Genomic DNA, 24,080 nt, shown 5'->3' with positions numbered 1-24,080 from the left:
TGACAGAAACAGCATGCAAAATTTGAAAATAAAAGTCTGGTATGTGCTAAATGTACCCTAGATGATTGTGTCTCTTGCTTTGGGAAAATTAAAAACAGTGTGGTATACTAGGTACTCTGGTGGAGTAGAGAGATGGAGCCCTGCCAACAGCTTGGGCAACTTTCTGCAATTAAAGGCTGGGGTGACTGATGGAGTGCAGGGTGGGATGGCTCATCTCCATCCCATTGAGGCTGCTGGTCACGTGGGCATCCCTGCAACGATCTCTGTTGGAGGCTGAAGATGTTTTGTACAGAAACCATGGCCAAAAGAAGGAAGGGAAACAGAGCGGAAACATGACTGAGCTGCCACAGAGGTTGGGTGAGATGCTACATGCCTCTACCCCCCATCCCCCAGCACATCACTGAGACTGCATGAGAAGGAAAGAAGTAACAATTAAGTGTAGGATAAAAACAGAAAAAGAGTTCTGGCTTGATGTTAGGGCAGCACCACCTGCACCCTCCCACCCAAGGATGCCCTTAGGATAAGATACAGGCACTGGACTGTGGGTTAAAGGAGCACCGATAAACTCAATGAACGATGTGGAACACTGAGACAGCTGTAGTGAATTAAGAAAGTGAGAAAAAAAAACAGTGAGGTACTCTATCAAATCAGGGAGGTGCATAAAAGAAAAGTATAGGAGAATGATTTTTTTCTGGTATAGTATGCAGTTTATCAAAAATTTATAAAAGTGATTTAAGAAAGCCATTTTTAGTTATATTTACTTAAGGCCCTTCTAATTACTTTAAGTGTTCATCTCTTGTGGAGAAAGGAGGGGAATTTTTAGGTGAAAAACAGGCTACACATTTTGTTCTCTGAATTTACCACATATGAACCTGTCTTTAAGGAGTATAGCATCACTCCACTGAGACTTCATCTGTAACAGAACCACAGCAAGGGTAATTGTTGTCATTGTCACAGCAATACACAACTAAATCCATCTTAACAATAACCATCAGTCATGAATGCCAGCGATTTTGCTGAAAGCCGCTACGCATCATTAACAAAGGGAACTCAATCAAAGAGGAGGCAGAGCATACTCACCACTGACTGTGATGAACAATCTATACCTTTTCAGTGTTTCTTCCCACCTCTCCCTCACTATCAATTATGTGGCAGCAATCACAGTTTACAATGGACTTTTTCTGTACACTACACACCAATTCATTTAATCAATTCTTCGGTAATGACAAAACAGTTCACTACGTAAGGAAGACAGACATAAAAATAATAATAATAATAATAATAATAATAATAATAATAATGTTATCATTACCTAAAGAAAGCCATCAGCAAGTAAATGAAAAAAGTACTTCAGTTTACTGACCTCTCTTACAAGACGCCCACAGATTTGCCTGTTTTGGTATTTTTGGTGTGACAGTTACTGCCAATTTTTCTAACAAAGCCTCTGCCTTTGATTTAATTTATAAGAACACAAACTGGCCACTGTTTTACAGATTAAAAAAAACAGCTAAGAGTTCAGATTTGTGTTCATCAATTCTTTGGATCATAAGCTCTATTTTAACAAATATAATGTACAATGATGCTCATATTAAGGACACAATCTTGTAGAATGTAATGCAATAAAGAGTGGTAAATTAAGTGAGTGGAAGTCATTACAAACACAAATGTGATCACTGGCTGCTAATGCAAAAATAAATTCTTGTTCAGCATCTGTAATATTAGACTGTATAACAGTACAATGTACTAGACTTTAAAATGGCCTGCTTTAGACATTAAATAAAGGCAACCATGTATTTTTACTCTGCAACATCTTTCACAAATTACAGGTTGTAAAATGTATGATGTACTATTATGTTATTCGCTTTTTCTTTTTTACATTACTTCTGCCTAAGCTTCCAGACCTTTCCAGAAAAGTATTTCCTTCAATCATTTTGTGACTTTCAGTGTTATGGTTCATAACACATATTCAGCATTATTATTTGTAAAGTACAATGCAAACTAGAGAATTATGCACATTCATATTAGACACATCCCAAATAAAGTGCTATTTTGTACAACAAACAGCAAAACTGTCACTTACCAATGACCTTGACAAAATAAGCATCAGCTTCAAAGTTATTTTTCAGTGCATGAATGACAAGTTCACCATCTGAGCTGCCTTTACTTAGCAGAAACATGTCTAATATGCCCTGTAACAAAATAAGAAACAATGTTAAAAACCCACAAACAAGCATTATATGTGCCTTAACCAATAAGATGAAACATTTGTTGTCAAATGACAGTGCTGGATACCTTAAAGTTGTGGTAGACACAACAATGAATGACAGCATTTTGATGGGCGTGCACCATAAAAAAATAATCCTTCAATGTTTTTAAGGGCATCAAATGACCTAGTAAATTACTGTTATACAATACAATACAAATTAGACTGTTACTAGAGACCACAACACCAGAAAATGGCCTTTTAGTATCATCATCATTAAATCTGTAGTTCTAAACTGAGTTACTTGATATGTTGAGTGTAAAACTCTTCAGAGATGCACAGTATCACAAGCAAGTCATTGACACATCAATAATCACATTCCAGTTCTATGGTGTACAGGTGCAAGGGCATAACTACAGCTCAGACTAGTGTTTGACTGGTGACCCAGGCACTGGAAGAGACATCTGTAGGGGGGAGTGCCTGACATTGGCTCAGGTTGGCATGCTTCCACCTAGAGGACTGGCACCTGTGTGTTAGACTGAAGGTGAACACTCCACCTTGTAGGGCAGAAAAGGCAGAGTCTGGTAGTATGCACCCACCAAAAGCAGCATATTTCTTCAGATGAGTACAAGGATACAAAAGTCTGCACCCACAAATGGACAAGAATGGCAGGCATTATGCTATGCCTTGTGACCAACAAAGGGGGAGGTTAAAGACAAAAAATACAACTTCCATTGCCTTTAAGGTTGATGGCTCATGATTCCCAATTCTCACATTCCATGCCCACTGTTGTGAGATGCAGGGAAAATGGGGGCAGCAAAAAGGGTTTATTAGTTACTGGGGGACCAGAAAACACCTTAAAAATGTATGCATCAGTTCCTGAGCATTATATGTTTTAAAATACAGTGTAATGTTTGCATACGAATTGCAAATACTTGTGTTAACAATTCACAAAAATACCAGTCACTCTTACACTGCTTACCTCAACAATGAATTGTTTCTTTCAATAGCATTTCCATGACAAAAAGAAAATTTAAGTCACAGTTTCTAGTATAACATTCAGAATACAGTTCAGCATATTGCTAGTCAGGTCCCTATCAAAATGATATCTCGCAGAAATGTTAAATGTTACATGTCACTATTGCTAAATCTCCTAATGGTGAAAGAAGATATAACCCTCAAGTTTCAAAAATAGCTAGATATTGATTTCTGACATGCAATGTGGATGACCTGGTTGATCTAGGCAGCAGCGTTCCCACTTTCATTTTGAATACTCTGAAGATCCTATTCAGCCTACTGACTAATTCATCCCAACCTCAACAGAAACAGCTTAATAACGCACCATAAATTCCTATCCAGGAAAGTTGTTCTATGTATTCAGTGCCCTGCGTAAAAATACAAGTGCTTCCTCACATCACCCCACAAAGCTATTTACTTCCCTCCTCTACCTACACATGGAGACCTTTTGTTTTCACATACCTCTTCAATGAGTAAACATGCTTCTTCACTTAAAATACTTAAAAGTTTCAGTCAAGTCTTCATTTTCTTCAGGCACAGAAGACACTGGTTAAGAAATTATTATTGCCTATCTCGGGAATGGCTTTCCAATTGCAACCTCTTAGCTGAAGAAGCAGGGAAACAAAAGCAAAAAAAAGGCTAAAAAAATCAAGGACAGATTTTAAATATTGCTGTTAAATACTTAGAAGTTGTTAGAGCAACATGTTTTGGATTAAGCACTTGGGCTTCAGACCAGTTGTTTTACATTAGGAAGGTTCATGGTCTGCACTCTTGTGGGAGGAGAGGCTGGACTCTGCCCTTCTGAGCTGGGAATTTCTGGTTAAAGGCTTTGGCCCTTTTTTTCAATTATAAAGGAATTCCCAATACTATTCTAGCATGTCCAAAGGTCAGTTGTCAATCTCCTCTCCGGTCCAGCTGGTGAATCTGGGAATCTTGAGGCAATGTTACAACTGCCTCATGTACACAGACAAACCTCTCCTCCTCCTAACAAATTCCAACACATGTGAGAGATGCAACCATATAGCCATACTGGAGGCTAAGCTCTCTCAACTCAGTACTGGCAAAACCAGTCAGGAGGAGAAGGAAACCACACTCACTACAATTCCAGTCTCACATAGACCTACCACGACAGCAAACCAAACACATAAACACACAAAAACATACTCGGAGGCTCTAAATAAAAATGTGCCTAAGCAGCAGAAACCTCCAAAGCAGAGACCCAAGCAACCGTTACCCCAAAACAAAACACGTGCAACAAATAGCTCACAAAGCCAGTGTGCCGAACAGTCACAGCCCTTAAGGCTAAACAACACACCTGATACACTTGTAATAGGTGACTCTATAGTCAGGCACACTGACGTCCCGCTCACCAGGCTGAACAAGGAGAAGGTCACGGTGAGCTGCCTGTCAGGCGCTAGGATCCGCCACATAACACAAGCACTCAGGTCACTCCAAGGCAAGTACAAATAAGACTCAGTCATTGTCCATGCTGGTGTGAATGACCTGAGATGTACCTCCCTAGACTACATGAAAAGAGACAGAGGAGCTCTCTGAGCATGTAGCCCAGGCCGGTATGACCCTGACCTTAAGTAGCATCTTACCCTCACCAAGAATGATGCCACAATATGAAGACAAGATGATCAATTTCAACAATTGGCTTAAGTATTGGTGTCATTCAAAGGGGATCCAATGCCTGTCAGCCTGGGATGACATGCTCGACAAGCCACGATGCTTCGCTAGGGACGGCTTTCACCTGTCACCCCTGGGCTTTTGGATATTGGCAAAGGCTCTTGCTACCCCCATAGTGCCTTTTTTAGGCAAGGCTCAAAAGATAAACCCACCTCCATAGGTATCACAAGGGATAAAAAACTAAGAGTAATGCTACTCCATGCCAGAAGTCTAAACCTCAAGATGCACACACTCGAAACTCTCCTTAGCATGGAGAACATCGATATCTGTGCAGTAACAGAAACCTGGTTGAAGGCTCCCGAGAGCACCCCAGCACTACCAGGTTATACCTCATACCATGCTTTTCGGCCCCAAAACTTGGACCGTACCACAAAAGGAGGGGGAGTATCAATATTCGGCAAAGATACCCACACCTCCAGGTTGGTGGCACAGCACGAAGCATCAGAGACTATCCATGTGCAACTAACAGTGGGTAAAACTGCCTTCCAGTTTATAGCCTGCTACAGACCACCCTCCCAAACCCAGGAACCCCACTCGCCCTTCCTGAGAACACTGGAAAATATGAAGGTCTCTCCAAACACCATTATATTGGGCGACTTCAACTACCCAAACATAGACTGGGAGCATTACTCAAGCTCCAACACCCTAGCCCAAAGGTTCCTAGAATTTATAAACTCAAATGCTATGGAACAACTTGTTACCACTCCCACAAGAGGGGAAAACATACTGGACCTGATCATCACCAACATGGGGACTCTATGCTCCAGACCAGAAGTGTATCCCTCACTGGTAAGATCAGACCATAAACTAATCTCACTGGATATTCACATCCCGACTCCACCCCCTGCCTTGAAAACCACAGTGAAAAATTTCTGTAAAGCAAATTTCACACTCCTCAAAACCGAGGTGGAATCCTTCAAAGCCCCCGGGCCTGTGGAAAATATGGCCCAGACCGCAGAATCCTTTATAAACGCATTCTATGAACACCTTCAGGAATGCATGGATCATGCAATCCCAAATAAAACCAAAACCCAATCCTGCAAAGGCAGACGTCCTGTCTGGTGGACCCCAGCCATAAACAAACTATACAATAGAAGGAGGAAGCTACTACATGATAGAGCAAAATCCCAAAAAGGGAAGGCATCTCTGATCAGTATTAGCAAAAAACTACGGGCACTCATAAAATCGTCTAAGGCCAGCTTCGAGAGAAAAATTGCACAGGACACTAAGGATAATCACAAGGCTTTCTTTAGTTATGTTAGGAACCTGGGTGGGAATTCACAGATATGCTCAGAATTAGTCCAAAATGACAGAAAATACACCAAACCCACAGACATTGCCAACATCCTAAGCTGACAGGTTCAGCGCAAACTCCCCCCCCACCAAAAGGGCAAATATTTATCCCAGCAGAGTGCTGCCCCCCTGACATCTCAGATGCTCAGGTAAGAGCTGCCCTCTCCAAAGCAAAAAACACAGCATCAATGGGACCAGACGGTGTCCCGGGCTGCGTCCTACATGAACTCCAAGAAGAGTTAAACCCAAACATAAAACTACTGTTCAATCTCAGCCTTACTACAGGATATGTACCCAAAGAGTGGCGTACAGCAACAGTGGTCCCTCTCCACAAAGGTGGTGCCTCAACGGATCCTGGAAACTATCTCCCCATAAGCCTGACTAGCTTGGTCTGCAAAGCTATGGAAAGGATCATCATGTACCTCATAAATAAAGATATTGGGGACCTACAGACACTGGATCCTACCCAGTTCGGCTTTGTTAAAGGCAGATCCTGCCTCTTAAACCTGGTTGATTTCTTTGAAACAGTCACCAAGGCCACTGACGAGGGGAAGGTGGTCCACACAGCCTACCTGGACCTCGCAAAAGCCTTCGATACAATACCCCACTCGGGCATTATAGATAAGCTCACCGGCTTAAATATAAACCCCTATATCACTAGATGGGTTGCAAACTGGCTCAAGGACAGAACCCACATGGTTAGAATTGCTGGAGCCATGTCAGACTCCAAACCAGTTAGAAGTGGCTTTCCACAAGGCTCAGTCCTGGGACCTCTCTTGTTCGGTATATATTTCTCAGAGGTACAGGCCAACACGGAAGGACTGTGGCTGACTAAGTTCCCAGATGACTGCAAACTGGGTGCCATAATCGACTCTCCAGCCGACACAAGCATCCTCCAAAAGGGCCTCATAGAAACAGACAACTGGTGCCAGAGCCATGGCCTCAAGCTAAACGCCAAAAAGTGTATAGTCATCCCCTTTGGCAAAAACAAAGTGCCCACAAATTACCACATAGGTGGTAATCCATTAAGTACAGAAGAAGTAATTAGGGACCTGGGGACCCAAGTTGATAGCAATCTCTCATTTGACAACCACGTGGCCAAAGTGGTTAGAAAAACATTTTATATAGCCCACCTAATCATGAAGGGATTCACATCTAGATCAGGGGAGGTCATCGTGCCTCTTTACTCATCCCTCATCAGGCCCATAATTGAGTACAATGCCCCTTTCGGGATGTACCTTACCAGACACCTGCAGTAACTGGAAAGACCCCAAAAGTATCTCACCGAGAGGATTATAGGGCTCAAACAGATGCCATATGCTGCCCAGTTAAAGAAACTCCAGCTCTACTCAGTGGCATACCGCCTGCTCAGAGGCGATCTGTGCCTGACATATAAAGCCATGTCCAACCCGGAATTAATGGACATGCTGCACCTCAGAAAATCCAAATCCCATCGAGCTATGCGCTCGAAAGACTTGAACCTCAGCACTGAAATAAATAGGACATGCTGGAGGGACAGATTCATAACCCAGAGGCTCCCTTCACTCTGGAATAAAATCCCATTCCAGGTTAGGCAGAGTCCCTCATTGACTCTCTTCAAGAGGAATCTTGATTGGATGGGAGATCGTAGGTTTACCCCGGGTATCACTTCTGTGTCACTGTTAGACAGAGGCACAGTAAACTAACCTCAAAAAAGGGCATAGCAAAATTAATTTAAAATGGGTGGCGAAAGCCAAACACACTCTGGCTAGGCGTATAAATGCCCTAGGGCAGATAGCCTAGTATGAACCTATGAACCTATTAGTGTGCATTTTTGAAGGATGCAAAGTCTGAAACTCAAATGTCTGTCATTACTGAAAGACTGCAATCTTAAAGGACTTCCCAGAAAACCACATATTTTATGAGTAAGAGATAATAAATATGATGCAAAACTGGATTTCAAAAATGGCTACACATTGATCAACAGGTGATCTGGTCTGAAAACTGCAACTGTGGAGAAAAGCCCCTAAAGCAATCAAACAGGATAAAATTCAGTTACTGGCTTGTAATTACGATGCCTGAGAACCATCAAAGAAGAAATTTGGAGAAAGCAACAGAATAGCAAAGGAGAAAATCTTACAGATATGCAGCAAAAAGAAGTTCAGCTTTCAGCTATGTTATGAATGGCTTCCAGTAACGTAAAGGAAAAAATAAATCAAATGCACTCAGAGGTGAATAAAATAAGCTAAACACTGAACAGTCAAATAACAAAATGGAAGAAAAAAAAGAAGTCTTACCTAACAATTCAGATGAGCTAATAAAACTATAAAAAAACAGAGACTGAAATGAACAAGCTAAGCATGAAGCTTTTAAAGAAGATAAAAACAGCACAGTTAGAAGACACAGTCTGCAGAAAATAGCCAAGACTTTCGGCTACACCTGAGAAACGGGAAGGAGCAGACTCCATTATCTTTATGAAAGTACAATCAGCTGGACTGGTGGTCTATACCAGGATTTGTTAAGTGAAAGGATACATCATGTGTATGCTTCCAAACATGGCCATGAGATAGCAACGGAGACCTATATTAGTAAAGATGCAATCATGCTAGAAGAAAGAGTTGTTATTGACAAACCTGCAACAGAAAGGAAAAGTATTAAAAACTGGAGACAAGAGTGTTTGTTGAAAACCTCTATTCACTATAAATCAGGCAAAAGAGAAGCAAGTTTATCCCAGCAAACAGGTAAGGCCAAGAGACAGGTGTGAGATTCAAGCTGCTGTATCCACCTGTCTTCAGAATATTTTTCATGGAGTAATCAAGACATACTGGATGCAAAACAGGTTAAGCAGGAAAAGGTTTAAGCTAACCAAGAGTGAGCCTGCAAACAGAAGGCAAATCTTCTTCTCATTCTTCTGGCAATAAGAAAACCTAAAGAAAGATTTTGCCGGTCAAACTTTTTCCATTGTTCGAAGGGAAAATGCTTGAGCAACAAGAAAAAAAAAAAAGGACCTGACTAGAAGAATCAGTAGTATTTTGAATTTGAATTGTTTGGAAATGGGCAGCAAGAATATCACCATTAAATGGGAAATTGTACAGCATCAATCTCATTAGGTATTTGATTAGATATATGAAATTTGGTTTGCAAAAACTGGCTGAGAAAGATAAAATGGTGGGTCAACTGTAAAGCATATATTCTACTTTATCCCATTAATCTTTAAAAAGGCAATGAAGGGACTGTAGATGTAACTGTAATTACAACAGCTTTTATTCATATAATATTTGTATAAACTTTTCATGATATAAAGTACATATACTATAAAGCAATTTTGTAAATAGTGCAGTAAGGGGTATTTTAAATGTACTTGGGAGAATCATATCTCCTGTATCTATTAAAGATATCAAATGATGTTTGTAATTTTTTCAACTGCAAGGTATCCAGGCTTTTCATTGTGGTGAGGTAAGACAAGCAAAATAAAGTTAATATAATGCTGTAATATTGGGCTGCAGGGGAGTATTTATCACAGTCAGTGTATAATTAAGATAATAATTTCCCATAATTTTACCGGGGTGTCCTTGGTTTAAACAGGTCTGAAAAATATGACAAAATGATGAAAGGTGTGGGAAATGGTATATTTGCCAAGTTGTCGGTTATTCTTTCAATTGGCAAATGCTCTCTGTGGCAGACTAGAAGTCTACATGTGCAAGCAATTAACCAAGAAAAGTCTGCATAGTGTGTTCTGATTTAAAATAACAAATATACTTTTAAACATCTGCAAAGTTACTACCTGTTTTTTTTCTCATTACCAACTCCTTTTACTTGGAGATGAGCCGTGCAATTCATTATTACATGTCTAAACACTCTGTTCTTTACCACAATGTAATTAACATTTAAAGGTACATTGGCAACAGTACAGTGGAAAAGAAGTCTGAAATTATGGGATACAAGTAAGACATGCAAGTAGTTGCATCTCTACCTGCCTTAACAAAAGTGCACAGTTTATTTAAAGATAAAAATGCATTTTTTTCTTTGGGCTAAAAGTTGTTTACTGAAAGCATGCAAACTGTTTTTCACTTCTAGAAGGTAATATAGATAAGAAAATGCAGCAATCAGTGCAATTATGAACACATGTTCTAAAGCACTTCAGCGTGGAAAACCTCAACAAGTAATAGCTGTGGCTGCAGTCATTGTTTTCTAGCAACTGCTCCTATTTGAAGGGAATGCTTCAGTTTTTGCTAAACGTAAACATGCGGACAGAGGATTCTGAAAATCAATTTTGTTTGAAGTTTCTTGTTTGAGTGTTTTCACTAAATCAGAAAGTTCTGAAAAATATGACACATTCAATGAAGGTAAGAAGCAACTACTGCCTACCAATCACTAGTGAGTTAATGTAACCTAAAAGTTGGAAATTTGCATTTAAAATAACTATCATGTACAGCAGGTGGGAGTAGCAGAATCTATGATAATAGCAGCTCTGTCCATATTATCAGAGAATGTAAATGGCCTTACAGGTACTGACAAAAAACAAAGCGTATTGAATATCTAGAAATGTAGAGTGCAAACAGCAATATTTCAGGAGATACATTCAGATAGAAATGAACATGTGAATTTGCCAAAGAAAGGAATTCAGGGTAGACATTCAGCAGAGTATCAGGAACTAAGAAAAAGGGGAGTAATAATCCTGATTGCTAGACAGGCTGCAATAATAAAAACAAGAGGAAAAAAGACAATAATGACAGATCTGTGGCAGTAAGGGGTTACTGGCAGGGAGGGGTTTATTATGACAGCATGTATTCAAATTAAACATACAACTACTAATAAGGAGTTTAAAGAGATGGTACAGTTGTGTAAAATCTTACCACAGCAGTAGATGTCCTTCCCTTCACTATTGCAATATTCATTAAACTAGGGATCCCTTGCCAAGGGTAGCCTGACATCCAGCTAGTATACCAAAGCCTTTGGTTGGAATAGGGACATGGTATGTCACACTTATACTCCCCACTCATGGTGTAGGGCATAAAGGTACCTTCTTCAGATCTGAAGATCCCCCAGGAGAAAAAACAGTCCAAGGAGTAAAAGAGGAATATATACATCAAGAAGGAAAAAAAGGGGGTAGGTGGGAAGAAATGAATACTGCAACAGTGAAAAGGACATCTACTGTTATGGTAAGATTTTACACAACTGTATTATGTCCTTCCATATCACTGTTGCAGTATTCATTACAACAGGGAGAGTGCAAAAGCTCAAGAAGAAACACGACAGGAGGAAGATCCAGCAGTGACCTCAAGGAGCCATTCAGGATAGCCCTGGCAAATCCATCTCACACCCTGGAAACAAATTCAGCTTATAATGCTTAGTAAAAGTATTGACAGAAGCCAAGTAGCAGCCAACAGGAGAGAGTTGGTAACCAATCCTTTGAAAAAATGTCCAGAAGAAGCCACAGCCCTGGTATAATGAGCTTTAACAGAAGAAAGAAAGACATTTCCTATGAAAAGAGTAACAAAATGAAATGGCCTTAGAGATCCACAGTGAAATAGTTTTAGAAATAGCCAAACCAAGACCTAGGATGAAAAAGCCCAGAAACTGTAGTTTATTGGCTGTTTGGGCAGTTTTTCCATCCCTTTCAACTTTCTGGTTTAAAAGACTGCGTTTGCACTTGTTTCCCACCTTTCCTGTAACTAGTCTAGTCCTGGTACAGATTTGCTGTATCCAGGACTGTTTGTAAACTTCTGAGCCCCCCCCCCCAAGTCTTTCTTTGTTGGAGGGAAGCCTTCTAGCTTATCACTCCTTATATGGGAGTGGTAAGCACTAGGTAGCCTATCTACCACAACAGGAGTGGTTTCTGGCCCAGAAACTGTAGTTTACTGGCCGTTTGGGCAGTTTATCCATCCCATTCAACTTTCTGGTTTAAAAGGCCATGTTTGCGTGTGTTTATGCTTGCTTAAGCTCTGCACAATGGCGCCGAGCTGAGGTAAAGTATTACTGGTGCCAGAAAGTCTGATCTTCAGTTTTTTCCTTAGATCTTGCTAGTTTCTCTCTTACACTTCAAATAGCCTAACTGATTGTAACTAATTGTAAGCTATGCACTCTCCAGCAAAAGACGAGACTAGCTGGTCAAGAGGAGAAGATCAGCACCTGCGCCACACCACATGGAACACATACCCTCCAGAGCACCACAATCACAGCTCTCACATAAAAACACAAACCACACACCCTCCTTCGCAGAGGCTCTCAATAGAAATTTACCCAAACAGCAGAGGCCTCCAAGACAGAAATGCACTCAGCCACCACAACACAGCACAAACCATAGGACATGTAGCTTACCTCCACAGTGTGCCCCTCAACCTAAGCCTCCAAGGCTAAACACATTGCCCAGTACACTAATCATACATGACTTAATAGTGAGGCACACAGATATCCCACATAATGCCAGAATCCAACACATAACACACGCACTCAGGTCACTCCACAACAAGTATGACACTGTCATTGTCCATGTGGCTGTGAATGACCTGAGATGCACCTCCCTGGACTACATGAAAAGCAACATGGTGGAGCTCTCGGATTATGTGGCTTAGGCAGGTATGACACTAGCCCTGAGCAGTATCTTACTGTCACCCAGAATGATACCGCAGTAAAAACAAAAAAATGATTGACTTCAACAATTGGCCAGGTTTCTGGTGTCATTCTAAGGGGATCCAGAATCTATCTGTTTGGGATGACATGAATGACAGACCTCAATGTTTGCCAGAGATGGCCTACAACTGTCACCCCTGGGTTTTCGGATATTGGCCAAGGCTCTTGCCATGCCTATAGTGCTTTTTTTAGGTGGTGTTCCAAAGACCAAATTACCACTGTAACAGCTATAAATAAATGCAATCTGAGGATCATGCTGCTCAACACTAGAAGTCTAAATCTCAAGATGCTCACAAAGCACTCCTCAAAATGGAGAACATCAACACTGGTGGGTGCTGTAAAGGAGACCTGGTTTAAAGCGGCAGAAAGCATCCCTGCGCTACCAGGCTATAACTCATTCCACACCTTTCGGCCCTGAAACATGGGCCGAAGCTCCAAAGGTGGGGGTGTCTCCATATTTATAAAGGATATGCACACATCCAGACTAATAGCACAGCATAACGCATCTGAGATACTTCAGGTACAACTAATATTGGGTAAGACAGCGATCCAGGTCATAACCCACTATAAATCCCCAACCATGTGTCTCTAGACTCTCACTCCACATTCCTAAGCACCCTGGAATCTATCGAAGTCCAACCCAACACTCTCATACTAGGAGACGTAGTTTCATAGTTTAGTACTAGGCTATCTGCCCTGGGGCATTTATAAGCCTAGCCATAGTGATGTGGCTTTCGCCACCCCATGTAATGGTACAAAAGTGTACAGAATAGATTTAGAATACTGTGCCTCTGTCTTGTAGTGACACAGTGAAGACCCCCTTACATAATATAATTAGTTTACTGTGCCTCTGTCCAGTAGTGACACAGAGATGACCCCTGGGGTAAACCTACGATCTCCCATCCACTCATCAAGTTTTCTCTTGAAGAGAGTTAGTGAGGGGCTCTGCCTAACATGAACTGGGATTCTGTTCCAGAGTATGGGAAGCCTCTGAGTTATGAATCTGTCCCTCCAGCATGTCCTATTCATATTTGTGCTGAGGTTTAAATCTTTAGCTCTCGTGGTTCTGATGGATTTGGATTTTTTGAGGTGGAGCATGTCCATCAATTCCTGATTGGACATGGACTTCAACTACTCCTCCATCAACTAGGAAAACTACTCAAGCAACAATACACTAGCACAACACTTTCTGGAATTCATCAATTCCAATGCCCTGGACCAGCTCATTCTAACCCCAACTAGAGGAAGCAACAACCTTGACCTGTTTATTACTAACATGGGTGACTGTTGTTCTACATCAATAGTCAATTCCTTCCTGGTCAGATCCAGCCATAAACTGATCACCATGGAAATCCATATTTCACCCACACCCCCCGCAAAGGTAACCACCTTGAAAAACTTCTCCAAAGCTGACTCTGAACTACTAAACACAGAGGTGGCCAACTTCACGGCACACATGCCAATGGAAAATACCTGCATGACTGCCAAATCATACACCAGTGCACTGTACGAACATGCACGTAAATGCATGGAACTAGCCATACCCAACAGAACCAAGATGCTCTCCTCCAAAAAAAGGAAGCCAGTCTGGTGGTTCCCTGCCATCAATAAACTCTACAACAGAAGGAATAAACTGTTGCAGAAAAGGGTAAATTCCCAAGACTGGAAAAACTCCCTTATTAGCTTCAACAAAGTTGAAATCCCTCATCAAATCCTCTAAAGCCAGCTATAAAGGCAAAATTGTGGCAGACACTAAAAACAAGCAGAAAGCCTTCTGTGATTATATCAAGAACCTCCATGGCAATACCCAGATTTGCTCTGAGTTACTGCACAATGGTACCTCCTACACTGAGCCAACCGATATTGCCAACATACTGGTCGACAGTTTCAGTGCCAACTTTACCCCTCTCTTCCCACCTAAAGGACCAATCACAATACCAGAAGAATGCCAAGCACCCAGCATTATTGCAGCACAGGTTAAAGCTGCATTGTCCAAGGCCAAGAATATAGCTTCCATGGGATCCAATAATATCCCTGGCTGTGTTCTACATGAACTACAAAGCAAACCGGCACCACATGTGTGTGCCCTGTTCAGTCACAGCCTCACTTTAGGCTTTGACCCTACTGAATGGCGCAATGTTACAGTCATCCCTCTCCATAAAGGGGGAGCGACTACAGACCCTGGGAATTACTGCCCCATTAGACTGACGAGTCTGACATGTAAAGCTATGGAGCACAGCATCGTGGACCTCATTAACAAAGATATAGGAAATCTCAAATCTCCAGACCCAATGCAGTTTGGCTTTGTGAAAGGGAGATCATGCCTGCTCAACCTGGTTGATTTCTTTGAGTTAGTCACCAGGGCTGTGGATGAAGGTAAGGCAGAGCATACTGCCTACCTCGATCTGGTCAAGGACTTTGATACCATTTCCTCATTCGGGAATTATTGATAAACTCACCAAACTAGGCATCAACCCCTATATCACTAGGTGGGTTGCAAACTGGCTCACAGATAGAACACACAGTGTGAAAGTAGCAAACTCCAAGTCAGACTGCCAACCAGTCACGAGTGGAGTCCCATAGAGATCTGTTCTGGTTCCTGTCCTGTTCAGCATCTTCTTCTCAGAAATCCAGGCAAACACAAAGAGACTCTGCTGACCAAGTTCGCAGATGACTGCAAGCTGGCAGCCATTATTAACTCCCCAAGTGATGCAGACATCCTACAGAAAGGCCTCAATGAGACCAATGACTGGTGTTGAAACCATGGCCTTAAGCTTAACGTCAAAAAATGTCATCACCCCCTTTGGTAAAAACTCAGTTCCCACTAATTACCACATCGATGGGAACCCACTGAACACTGAAGGCGTTATACGAGATCTGGGGACGCAGTTGGACAGCAACCTCTCGTTCAACCACCACATTGCCACTGTAGTCAGAAAGCCTTTCTATGTGGCACATCTCATTACCAAAGGTTTTGCATCCAGGTAGAAAGAGGTCATTGTCTCTCTCTACTCTTCCCTGATTATACCAATCATCGGGTATAATGCCCAATTTGGCATGTACCTCACTAGACACCGGCAACAACTGGTGGGGCCACAGAAGTACCTCAAGAAGAGGTTCCTAGGCATTAAACACATGTCCTACACAGACAGACTCAAAACACTCCAGTAATTCTCTGTCTCATATCGCCTATTTAGAGGTGATCTCTGCTTGACTTACAAATCCATGTCTGACCCAGCTCTGTTAGAAATGCTACATCTAAAGAAATCCCTCCGCACCACATGCTCCAGAGACCTCAACCTTATTACCACAATCAACAGAACATGCTGGAGGGACAGGTTCCTCACCCAGAGACTGCCCATGCTCTGGAATAGACTTCCCATACATGTCAAGCAGAGAACCTCGCTGACACTCTTCAACAGAAATCTTGATGAGTGGATGGGTAATAGAAAGGTCACACCAGGGATCACTCCAGTGGCTCTACTTGATAGAGGCACTGGGAACTAACGTCGGGCAGCATGATGCCAGGGCACTTCTATGAGCTAGCTTGTAAAGGCTCCAGGGCCATTAGCCTAGTACACACCTATGAACCTATTAACAAAAACTTGCTCAGATTTATGAATGGCTTTAGTTTTATCTAAAAGATATCGGAGTTATCTATGCAAATTGGAGTGAAGAACCTTCTCACTAGCAGATTGCAGAGAAGGGGAAAAACTTGTCAAATGAATAGACAAACTAAGAGACAGCTCATTAACCACCTGGGGCACAAAAGAGGGATTAGTATAAAGAGACACCTTGTCCCTAAAAAACTAAAAAAGGAGGTACAGCTATAAGGGCCTGAAGTTCTGACACCCTTCTAGCTGAAGTAAGGGCCAAAGGAAGAACAGTCTTCCAAGTACAATGCTGTAAGGAAGCAAAAGCATTCAGGCTCAAAAGGAGCCAGAGTCAATTTTTCAAGAACAAAATTCAGGTCCCAGGAAGGAGGAATAGGTTTTCTGGAAGGCCTAGTATGAAGGATGCCTTTACAGAACTGTTTGACCATCTAGAAGCCAAAGGAGGAGTCAAAGGCTGACAAACAGAAATAGCTAAAAGCTGGGCTTTAAAATAAGATTATGCCAACCTAGCACTAAGCAATTCACACAAATGAGAGAGAACCAAAAGAACCTCCACAGAAAGTGGATCCAGGTTACGAGCAAGACACCAAACAGAAAATCTCTTCCATTAGGATAAATGAGATTTCCTGGTCGTGGGTTTCCTGCTCTCTTGCAGAACCTGAAGCACATCCTCAGAAAAAAGGTGCCTAAAAGAGATCAAAACCCTACCACCCACAGAGTGAGATGAAGAGTAGACAAGTGAGGATGGATAACAGACCCCTTGTCTTGTGTGAGCACTTCCATCCTGTGAGGTAAGTTGTGGTGATTGCCCTTGGCTAAGTGCAGAAAAAGAGGGAATCAATTATGTCTGGGCCAAAAAGGAGTCAACAACAAGATTTCGGGAGAGTCTTGTTCTACCTTGAAGAAGACCCTCAGTTTGTTATGGAATAAGGAACCTGGGACCAAGCATGTTGGGTACTGCCAATATCTCAGACCCTTTGGGACGACTTTTTCCCTAAGACAGTCACCGAAGTAAGCAACCTCCAACTGTAATTTTTTTTTTTTATTTTAAACAGTTTAGAGTCCAGAACTTTTAAATCAGATACTAAAATTAGAGAGATGAGTACGAGCACGTCCCCTGGCCAACCTTCTGACTATCGTGTCACTTGTAAGAAAGTACATTTACATCAGGATAAAGGGCCTTCTGAACTCACTGCTGGTTTTGATGTGCCTGCATGGTTAAACAATGCTCCTACAATTAAAAAAGGTACTAATAATGAAATTAGTGACAATGACAGATTATTAACTGAGGGGAATACTACAATTGTATCTGATTTAAAAGTTCGGGACTCTAAACTGTTTAAAATAAAAAAAAAAAAAAAATTACAGTTGGAGGTTGCTTACTTCGACAAATGTCTTGGGGAAAAGGTAGTCCCAAAGGGTCTGAGATCTTGGCAATAACCAACAGGCTTGGTCCAAGGTTCCTTATTCCATAATGAACTGTTGGACCTTTTCAATAAGCACAGGTTGGAGCTTATGCAACTCATCAATAAACATTATCTTTACTCAGTGGACTCCTTAAACGAAGAAATTATGTTGAGCAACACCCGCATTTGTGAGTCCCATGAATTCATCCACTATAAATATGATTACACAAGATGCTTGAAAGCATCGATAAACATATAAAAAAACTGAGATTAACAAAAGTTAAGAAACCGGAATGGGACATCAAAGCATATGCTAATGGTATGGCGTACCCTGTCCCCCCACCTTCCCGAGGACAAAATGGTACACCCCATCCGGCTGCACAACAAATGAGACCAACGACAGCTGGATCAAATCTTATTAAACAAAATCAATGACAAGAGCAGTAAGGAATCCACCTAGATCAACTGGACAATTTTACTGCAGCAGAAACGTACCATGATGAACATGACGAACAGGATTTTTTGCAGGAGGGTACCAGTCAGCAACAGACAGGAGACGAGGCTCGGAAAAGAAAAAATTCTCAAAGAAAAGGCAACACGAACAGGAAGAAGAGGTAACTACCTCTACCCGCTCGGACTTATTGGACTTTGTTGTGACCTATCCAGGTACTGTTACTGATTTTCCTGCCTCTTCGCCTACTACTTTTGTGACTAGTACACCACCTTTACATGCTTGTCCATTTTTTTGGATGGAAATGCATGCGGATTCTCTCAGCACCACTGTGGCTTCATTTTGATCTAAGGGAGCTGATCAAACTAACAGTACACCATGTTTACAGTTTAATTTAATTAATAATACATTGGGTGAGTCGTTTGTAGCTAGCTTGTCTTATGTACCACACGCTGTAGATTCAGCAATGACGGACATTATGGGTGCTGATGTTTTAAGGTATAGTTCTGGTGATACATCTGACTTACCAGTTGCACGATCACTTAATGTTACTGATAGTGAAGTGCTTAGTGGTCAACCACTTACATGCAGAAAGATAAGAAACATTACCAATAGAGTTGGGCCTAGTAGCAAACCATGTACATGTGATAAGGAAACAAATGTAAAAGCGAATAATCCCAACAAAAGAGTCATACTATTTCCTAATTTGAACATTACGATAGGTTCAGTGCAAATTTCTCCCCCCCTTCCCCCCCAAAAGAGCAAATATCTATCCCAGCAGAGAGTTGCCCCCCTGTCATCTCAGATGCCCAGGTGGGAGCTGCCCTCTCCAAAGCAAAAAACACAGCATCAATGGGACCGGACGGTGTGCCGGGCTGCATCCTACAGGAGCTCCAAGAAGAGGTAAAACCTCATATTAGGTTACTGTTCAATATCAGCCTTACTACAGGATATGTACCCAAGGAATGGCGTACAGCAACAGTGGTCCCACTCCACAAAGGTAGAGCCTCAACGGACCCTGGAAACTATCGCCCCATAAGCCTGACTAGCCTGGTCTGCAAAGCTATGGAGTGGATCATCATGGAACTCAAACAAAGACATTGGGGAATTACAGATGCTAGATCCTACACAATTCGGCTTTGTTAAAGGCAGATCCTGCCTCTTGAACCTGGTAGACTTCTTCGAGACAGTCACCAAGGCCATAGATGAAGGGAAGGTAGTCCACACAGCCTACCTGTACCTCGCAAAAGCCTTTGACACCATACCCCACTCTGGCATCATAGATAAGCTCTCCAGCCTAAATATTAACCCCTATGTCATAAGATGGGTTGCAAACTGGCTCAAGGAGAGAACTCACATGGTCAGAATTGCAGGAGCCATGTCAGACTCTAAACCTGTTACAAGTAGCACAGGGCTCAGTCCTGGGACTGCTCTTGTTCGGTATATATTTTTCAGAGGTACAGGCCAACACGGGAGGACTTTGGCTGACCAAGTTCGCAGATGACTGCAAACTGGGTGCCATAATCGACTCTCCAGCTGACACAGGCATCCTCCAAAAGGGTCTCACAGAGACAGACAACTGGTACCAAAGCCATGGCCTAAAACTAAACGCCAAGAAGTGTATAGTCATCCCCTTTGGGAAAAACAAAGTGCCCACAAACTACCACATAGGTGGTAATCCGTTAAGTATGGAGGAAGTAATTAGGGACCTGGGAACCCAAGTTGATAGTAATCTCTCCTTTGACAACCACGTTGCCAAAGTGGTTAGAAAGACCTTCTATATAGCCCACCTTATCATGAAAGGGTTCACATCTAGATCAAGGGAGGTCATTGTGCCCCTTTACTCATCCCTCATCAGGCCCATAATTGAATACAATGCCCCGTTTGGGATGTACCTTACCCGACACCTGCAGCAACTGGAAAGACCACAAAAGTACCTCACCAAGAGGATCAAGGGTCTCAAACAGATGACCTATTCTGCCAGGTTAAAGAAACTCCAGCTCTACTCAGTTGCATACCGCCTGCTTAGAGGCGATGATCTGTGCCTGACGTATAAAGCCATGTCCAACCCAGAATTAATGGACATGCTCCACCTCAAAAAATCCAAATCCACTAGAGCTACTCGCTCAAGGGACTTGAATCTCAACACAGAAATTACTAGGACATGCTGGAGAGACAGATTTGTGACCCAGAGGCTCCCAGCACTCTGGAATAGAATCCCAGTCCATATCAGGCAGAGCCCCTCACTGACTCTCTTCAAGAGAAATCTTGACGAGTGGATGGGAGATCGTAGGTTTACCCCGGGGATTACTTCTGTGTCACTACTAGACAGAGACATAGTAAAACCCATTTTTAAGGGGTTGCGAAAGCCAAACACACTCTGGCTAGGCTGATAAATGCCCTAGGGCATATAGCCTAGTATCAATCTATGAACCTATGAACTACTGAGGCTAATGAACATGATGTAAATAGTTGTGAAAGGCTTGCTAATGTTAATAGGACCCTTAACATTAATGCTAATTATAGTAATCCAGGGCATGTGATTGATCATCTTGTATCCACCCCCCCCCCCCCAGTCTAATTCTGGAATTCATTCGAAAATGTTTGCCTTGGCTACCTTTTGTTCATCAAATAGTGTAATTGCTGGGTCTGAACTTGTAACTCCTAATATGTTGATTAATATGAATCTGCAAAATAGAACTATGGAGACTGATACATATGTGAATGTTGAACACAATATTGATTATTATAGGCAAACAGTGCCCCCACTCACTATTATTACTAAAAAGAAAGGGGATTTCAGCATATATAATTTTTCTGAATTTCAAGATAAATCTAATATAGTGGAATTATTAGCAAAAGGTTTATCATTTGTACCCACTAAACCAGCTAATATGGTACAAATTATTATGGAGTGCAGGCAGGACATCAGAAAACTTAACTTGCAGGTTCTCTTCAAAGCTGAACAGAAAATCGCACCTGAGTACCATATATACTTTTAACCCACTAAGTCATCCACTTATAGCAACGTTTGAAAAAATATGCAAAATCGACTTCAGGAATTCATTAACAGAGAAATTTAACTTTACAAGGAATGTAGGGGGGCCACTTTCTACATCGGGAAAACCGATCGTAGATTACGAGAGCGGGTATATGAGCATCTTTATTATATCAGAAAGGAGAAAACTGAAAATAACCTAGCTAATCATATTAAAGGGAACCCTACTCACAGCTTTAGGTTTAAAGTTATTGATCATATCCCAAAAGATGTAAGGGGTGGACCAAGATTTCTACTTTTAGAGAAAAAGGAATTAATATGGCAGATTCGGTTGGATGCTTGCCACTGTCCAGGCATTAATGACTGTTATTCCATCCAGTGTCTCCTGAGACTTAAGAGTTTGAGCAGGTAGCTTAAAATGTAATGTTTTATGTAAAATCAAACAGCATTATTAAGAAAGGATGTAGGTAGGTTATTTTTAGTTTTATGTTTATGACTATCTTACTTTTTTCTTAATATCCTTTATTTAATGAATTTTTTATTTATCATAAATTCAAAACAATTTGCCAGGGCTTGTAGATTTCCTAGGCATAGTTGTTGTTGTGTCTTTCGGCTTTTCCCGGTTAGAGGTCGCCACAGCAGAACTCCGGTACACTAATGATTGGCAGTAGATTTTTACGTGCAGAGTTGCCAGCTCTGACGCACAACCTTCAACGAAGGTACGCCCATTCATGCATGTCTCCACACAGAAGACGCTTTAACTGAGAATCGAACAGGACAAAGTACAGTTGTGTACACTTACCATAAATGTAGATGTTCGAGTGTCTTCAATGTTGCAGTCATCACTGTAGGGTTCTTCCTGCCGGCAGGCAGCCCTCGGTTGGCAAGAATCCCAAAGTCTGGGTCCGGCGTCAGCTGTGCAGTCACCCTCCCTGACGTCAGAGCGCCAGGGGTACAAAGCTCCCAGCCAACGCCATGTTCTCCAGTTTTTCTTGCCCCAGATGTCAGGTGAAAAAGTAACATACATCAAACCCCATACCCTGTAGCAAATACACCTCAGAAGAAGGGTGAAGCAGGGAACGACCCCAATGAAAGTATAAGAGGGGACAGGGGGCTGGGTAACCCAGACTGCAACAGTGAAGACACTCGAACATCTACATTTATGGTAAGTGTACACAACTGTACTATGTTCATCGTGTTTCACTGTTGCAGTCATCACTGTAGGGTTGAATCCCAAAGCTGAGATAAAGGGTGGAGGTTATTGAGTAGAAGGGGCGGCTAGAAGGCCTTGCAAGACTGCAGAAGCGAAGCCTGCCCTGGACTTAGAATAAAGAGGGAGATTATAGTACTTAGAGAAAGTATGCACTGAACTCCAAAGTTGCAGCTTCCAAAATATCTTAGGTAGGTACTTCCCTGAGAAAAGCAGCTGAAGTAGCAGCAGCTCTGGTGGAGTAAGTTCTAATTTTTCCTGGAATTTGCTTTCCATGATGAGAGTAACAAAATCGGATTCCATGAGCAATCCATTTAGAAATGGTCTGTTTTGAAATAGCCTTGCCTTGGGAATTTGCTGCATAAGAAACAAACAGTTGTTCTGTTTTCCTGATATCCTTGGTTCTGTCCAGGTAAAAACAAAGCTGCCTGTGCATGTCCAAAGAATGCAAGATCCTCTCCCCCTTATTTTGTGGATTGGGGAAAAAAGTTGGCAGGTGAAAAGTTTGGTTTAAAGCCACTTTAGAAACCACTTTAGGCATGAAAGTAGGGTTAGTCCTTAAAGAAACCCTGTCTTGATGAAAAATAATGTAAGGTTCCACAGCCATGAGTGCTTGTAACTCCGAGACTCTCCTGGCTGAAGTCAAAGCCAGTAGGATAATGGTCTTCCATGATAAATACTTTATATCAGATGTGGCAGCAGGCTCAAAAGGAGGCAAAGTAAGTTTTTCCAGAACATAATTGAGGTCCCAGGCAGATATTGGTGGAGTCCTAGGGGGCCTTAAATTCTTTGCTCCTCTGAGATATTGTTTCAGAAGTGGATGTGAAAAAATTGGAGGATCTGTATTATAATGTGCAGAGATAGCTGAGGCATGTATTTTTATGGAGGAAAGAGATAAACCCTTATGTAACATGTCTGTTAGGTAATGTAAAATCAATGGAATATTTGGAATGAGAGGATCAGAGTCCTGAGCATGCATCCAGGTGCAAAATCTATTCTATTTACCTTCATAAGATTTTCTAGTGCTAGGCCGTCTGGCTTCTAAGATAACATCCATGACCTGTTTGGAAAGGGTAAGATTAATCATAGACCCTGAATACGCCAGGCTGCCAGGATAAGAGTTTTGATACGAGAGTGCAGGACCTGGCCCTGGTGTTGGAACAAAAGATTTGGAATCCGAGGTAGAATCCAAGGAGGCTCCTGGGATAGATTCATCAGTGTTGAGTACCAAAATTGTCGAGGCCAATTTGGGGCTAGTAAAATCATCTTTGGTGTGTCCTGTTTTATCTTTAATAACACCCGTGGTAGAAGAGGTAGGGGAGGAAAGGCATACCCCGAGAAGTTCTTCCAACTGAATGAGAGAGCATCCACTTTCCATGCTAGTTTGTGATATGTCCTTGTGCAAAAAGTCTGTAACTGGTAGTTGTGGGGAGATGCAAATAGATCTATGTCCGGGCAGCCCCAGGCTTCTGTAATCATCTTGAATATTTGGGTGTCTAGCATCCACTCGTGTGGGTCTGACAGGTTCCTGCTCAGGCTGTCTGCCAGAGTATTTTGTTTCCCTGGCAGGAACTGAGCTTGTAGGTC

At 41.9% G+C, this 24,080-nt stretch overlaps 1 protein-coding gene across 1 annotated transcript in view; it reads right to left on the bottom strand.

Moving 5' to 3' along the window:
* LOC122810136 (T-cell immunomodulatory protein-like) overlaps positions 1–24,080 on the bottom strand; it is a gene marked incomplete at its 5' end in the record, with an annotated part of 1,692,898 nt that overhangs the window by 984,820 nt on the left and 683,998 nt on the right. The window contains one exon of the mRNA XM_044081610.1: positions 2,081–2,189. Coding sequence (XP_043937545.1) covers positions 2,081–2,189 — 109 coding nt within the window. The remainder of the gene's footprint in view (positions 1–2,080; positions 2,190–24,080) is intronic.

Source organism: Protopterus annectens, chromosome 8.part1, assembly GCF_019279795.1.
Source record: "Protopterus annectens isolate FY-2018-M chromosome 8.part1, PAN1.0, whole genome shotgun sequence".
Classification (NCBI taxonomy): Eukaryota; Metazoa; Chordata; order Ceratodontiformes; family Protopteridae; genus Protopterus; species Protopterus annectens.
The sequence above is the reverse complement of the archived record's forward strand: the minus strand, read 5'-3'. Positions and strand labels throughout refer to the sequence as shown.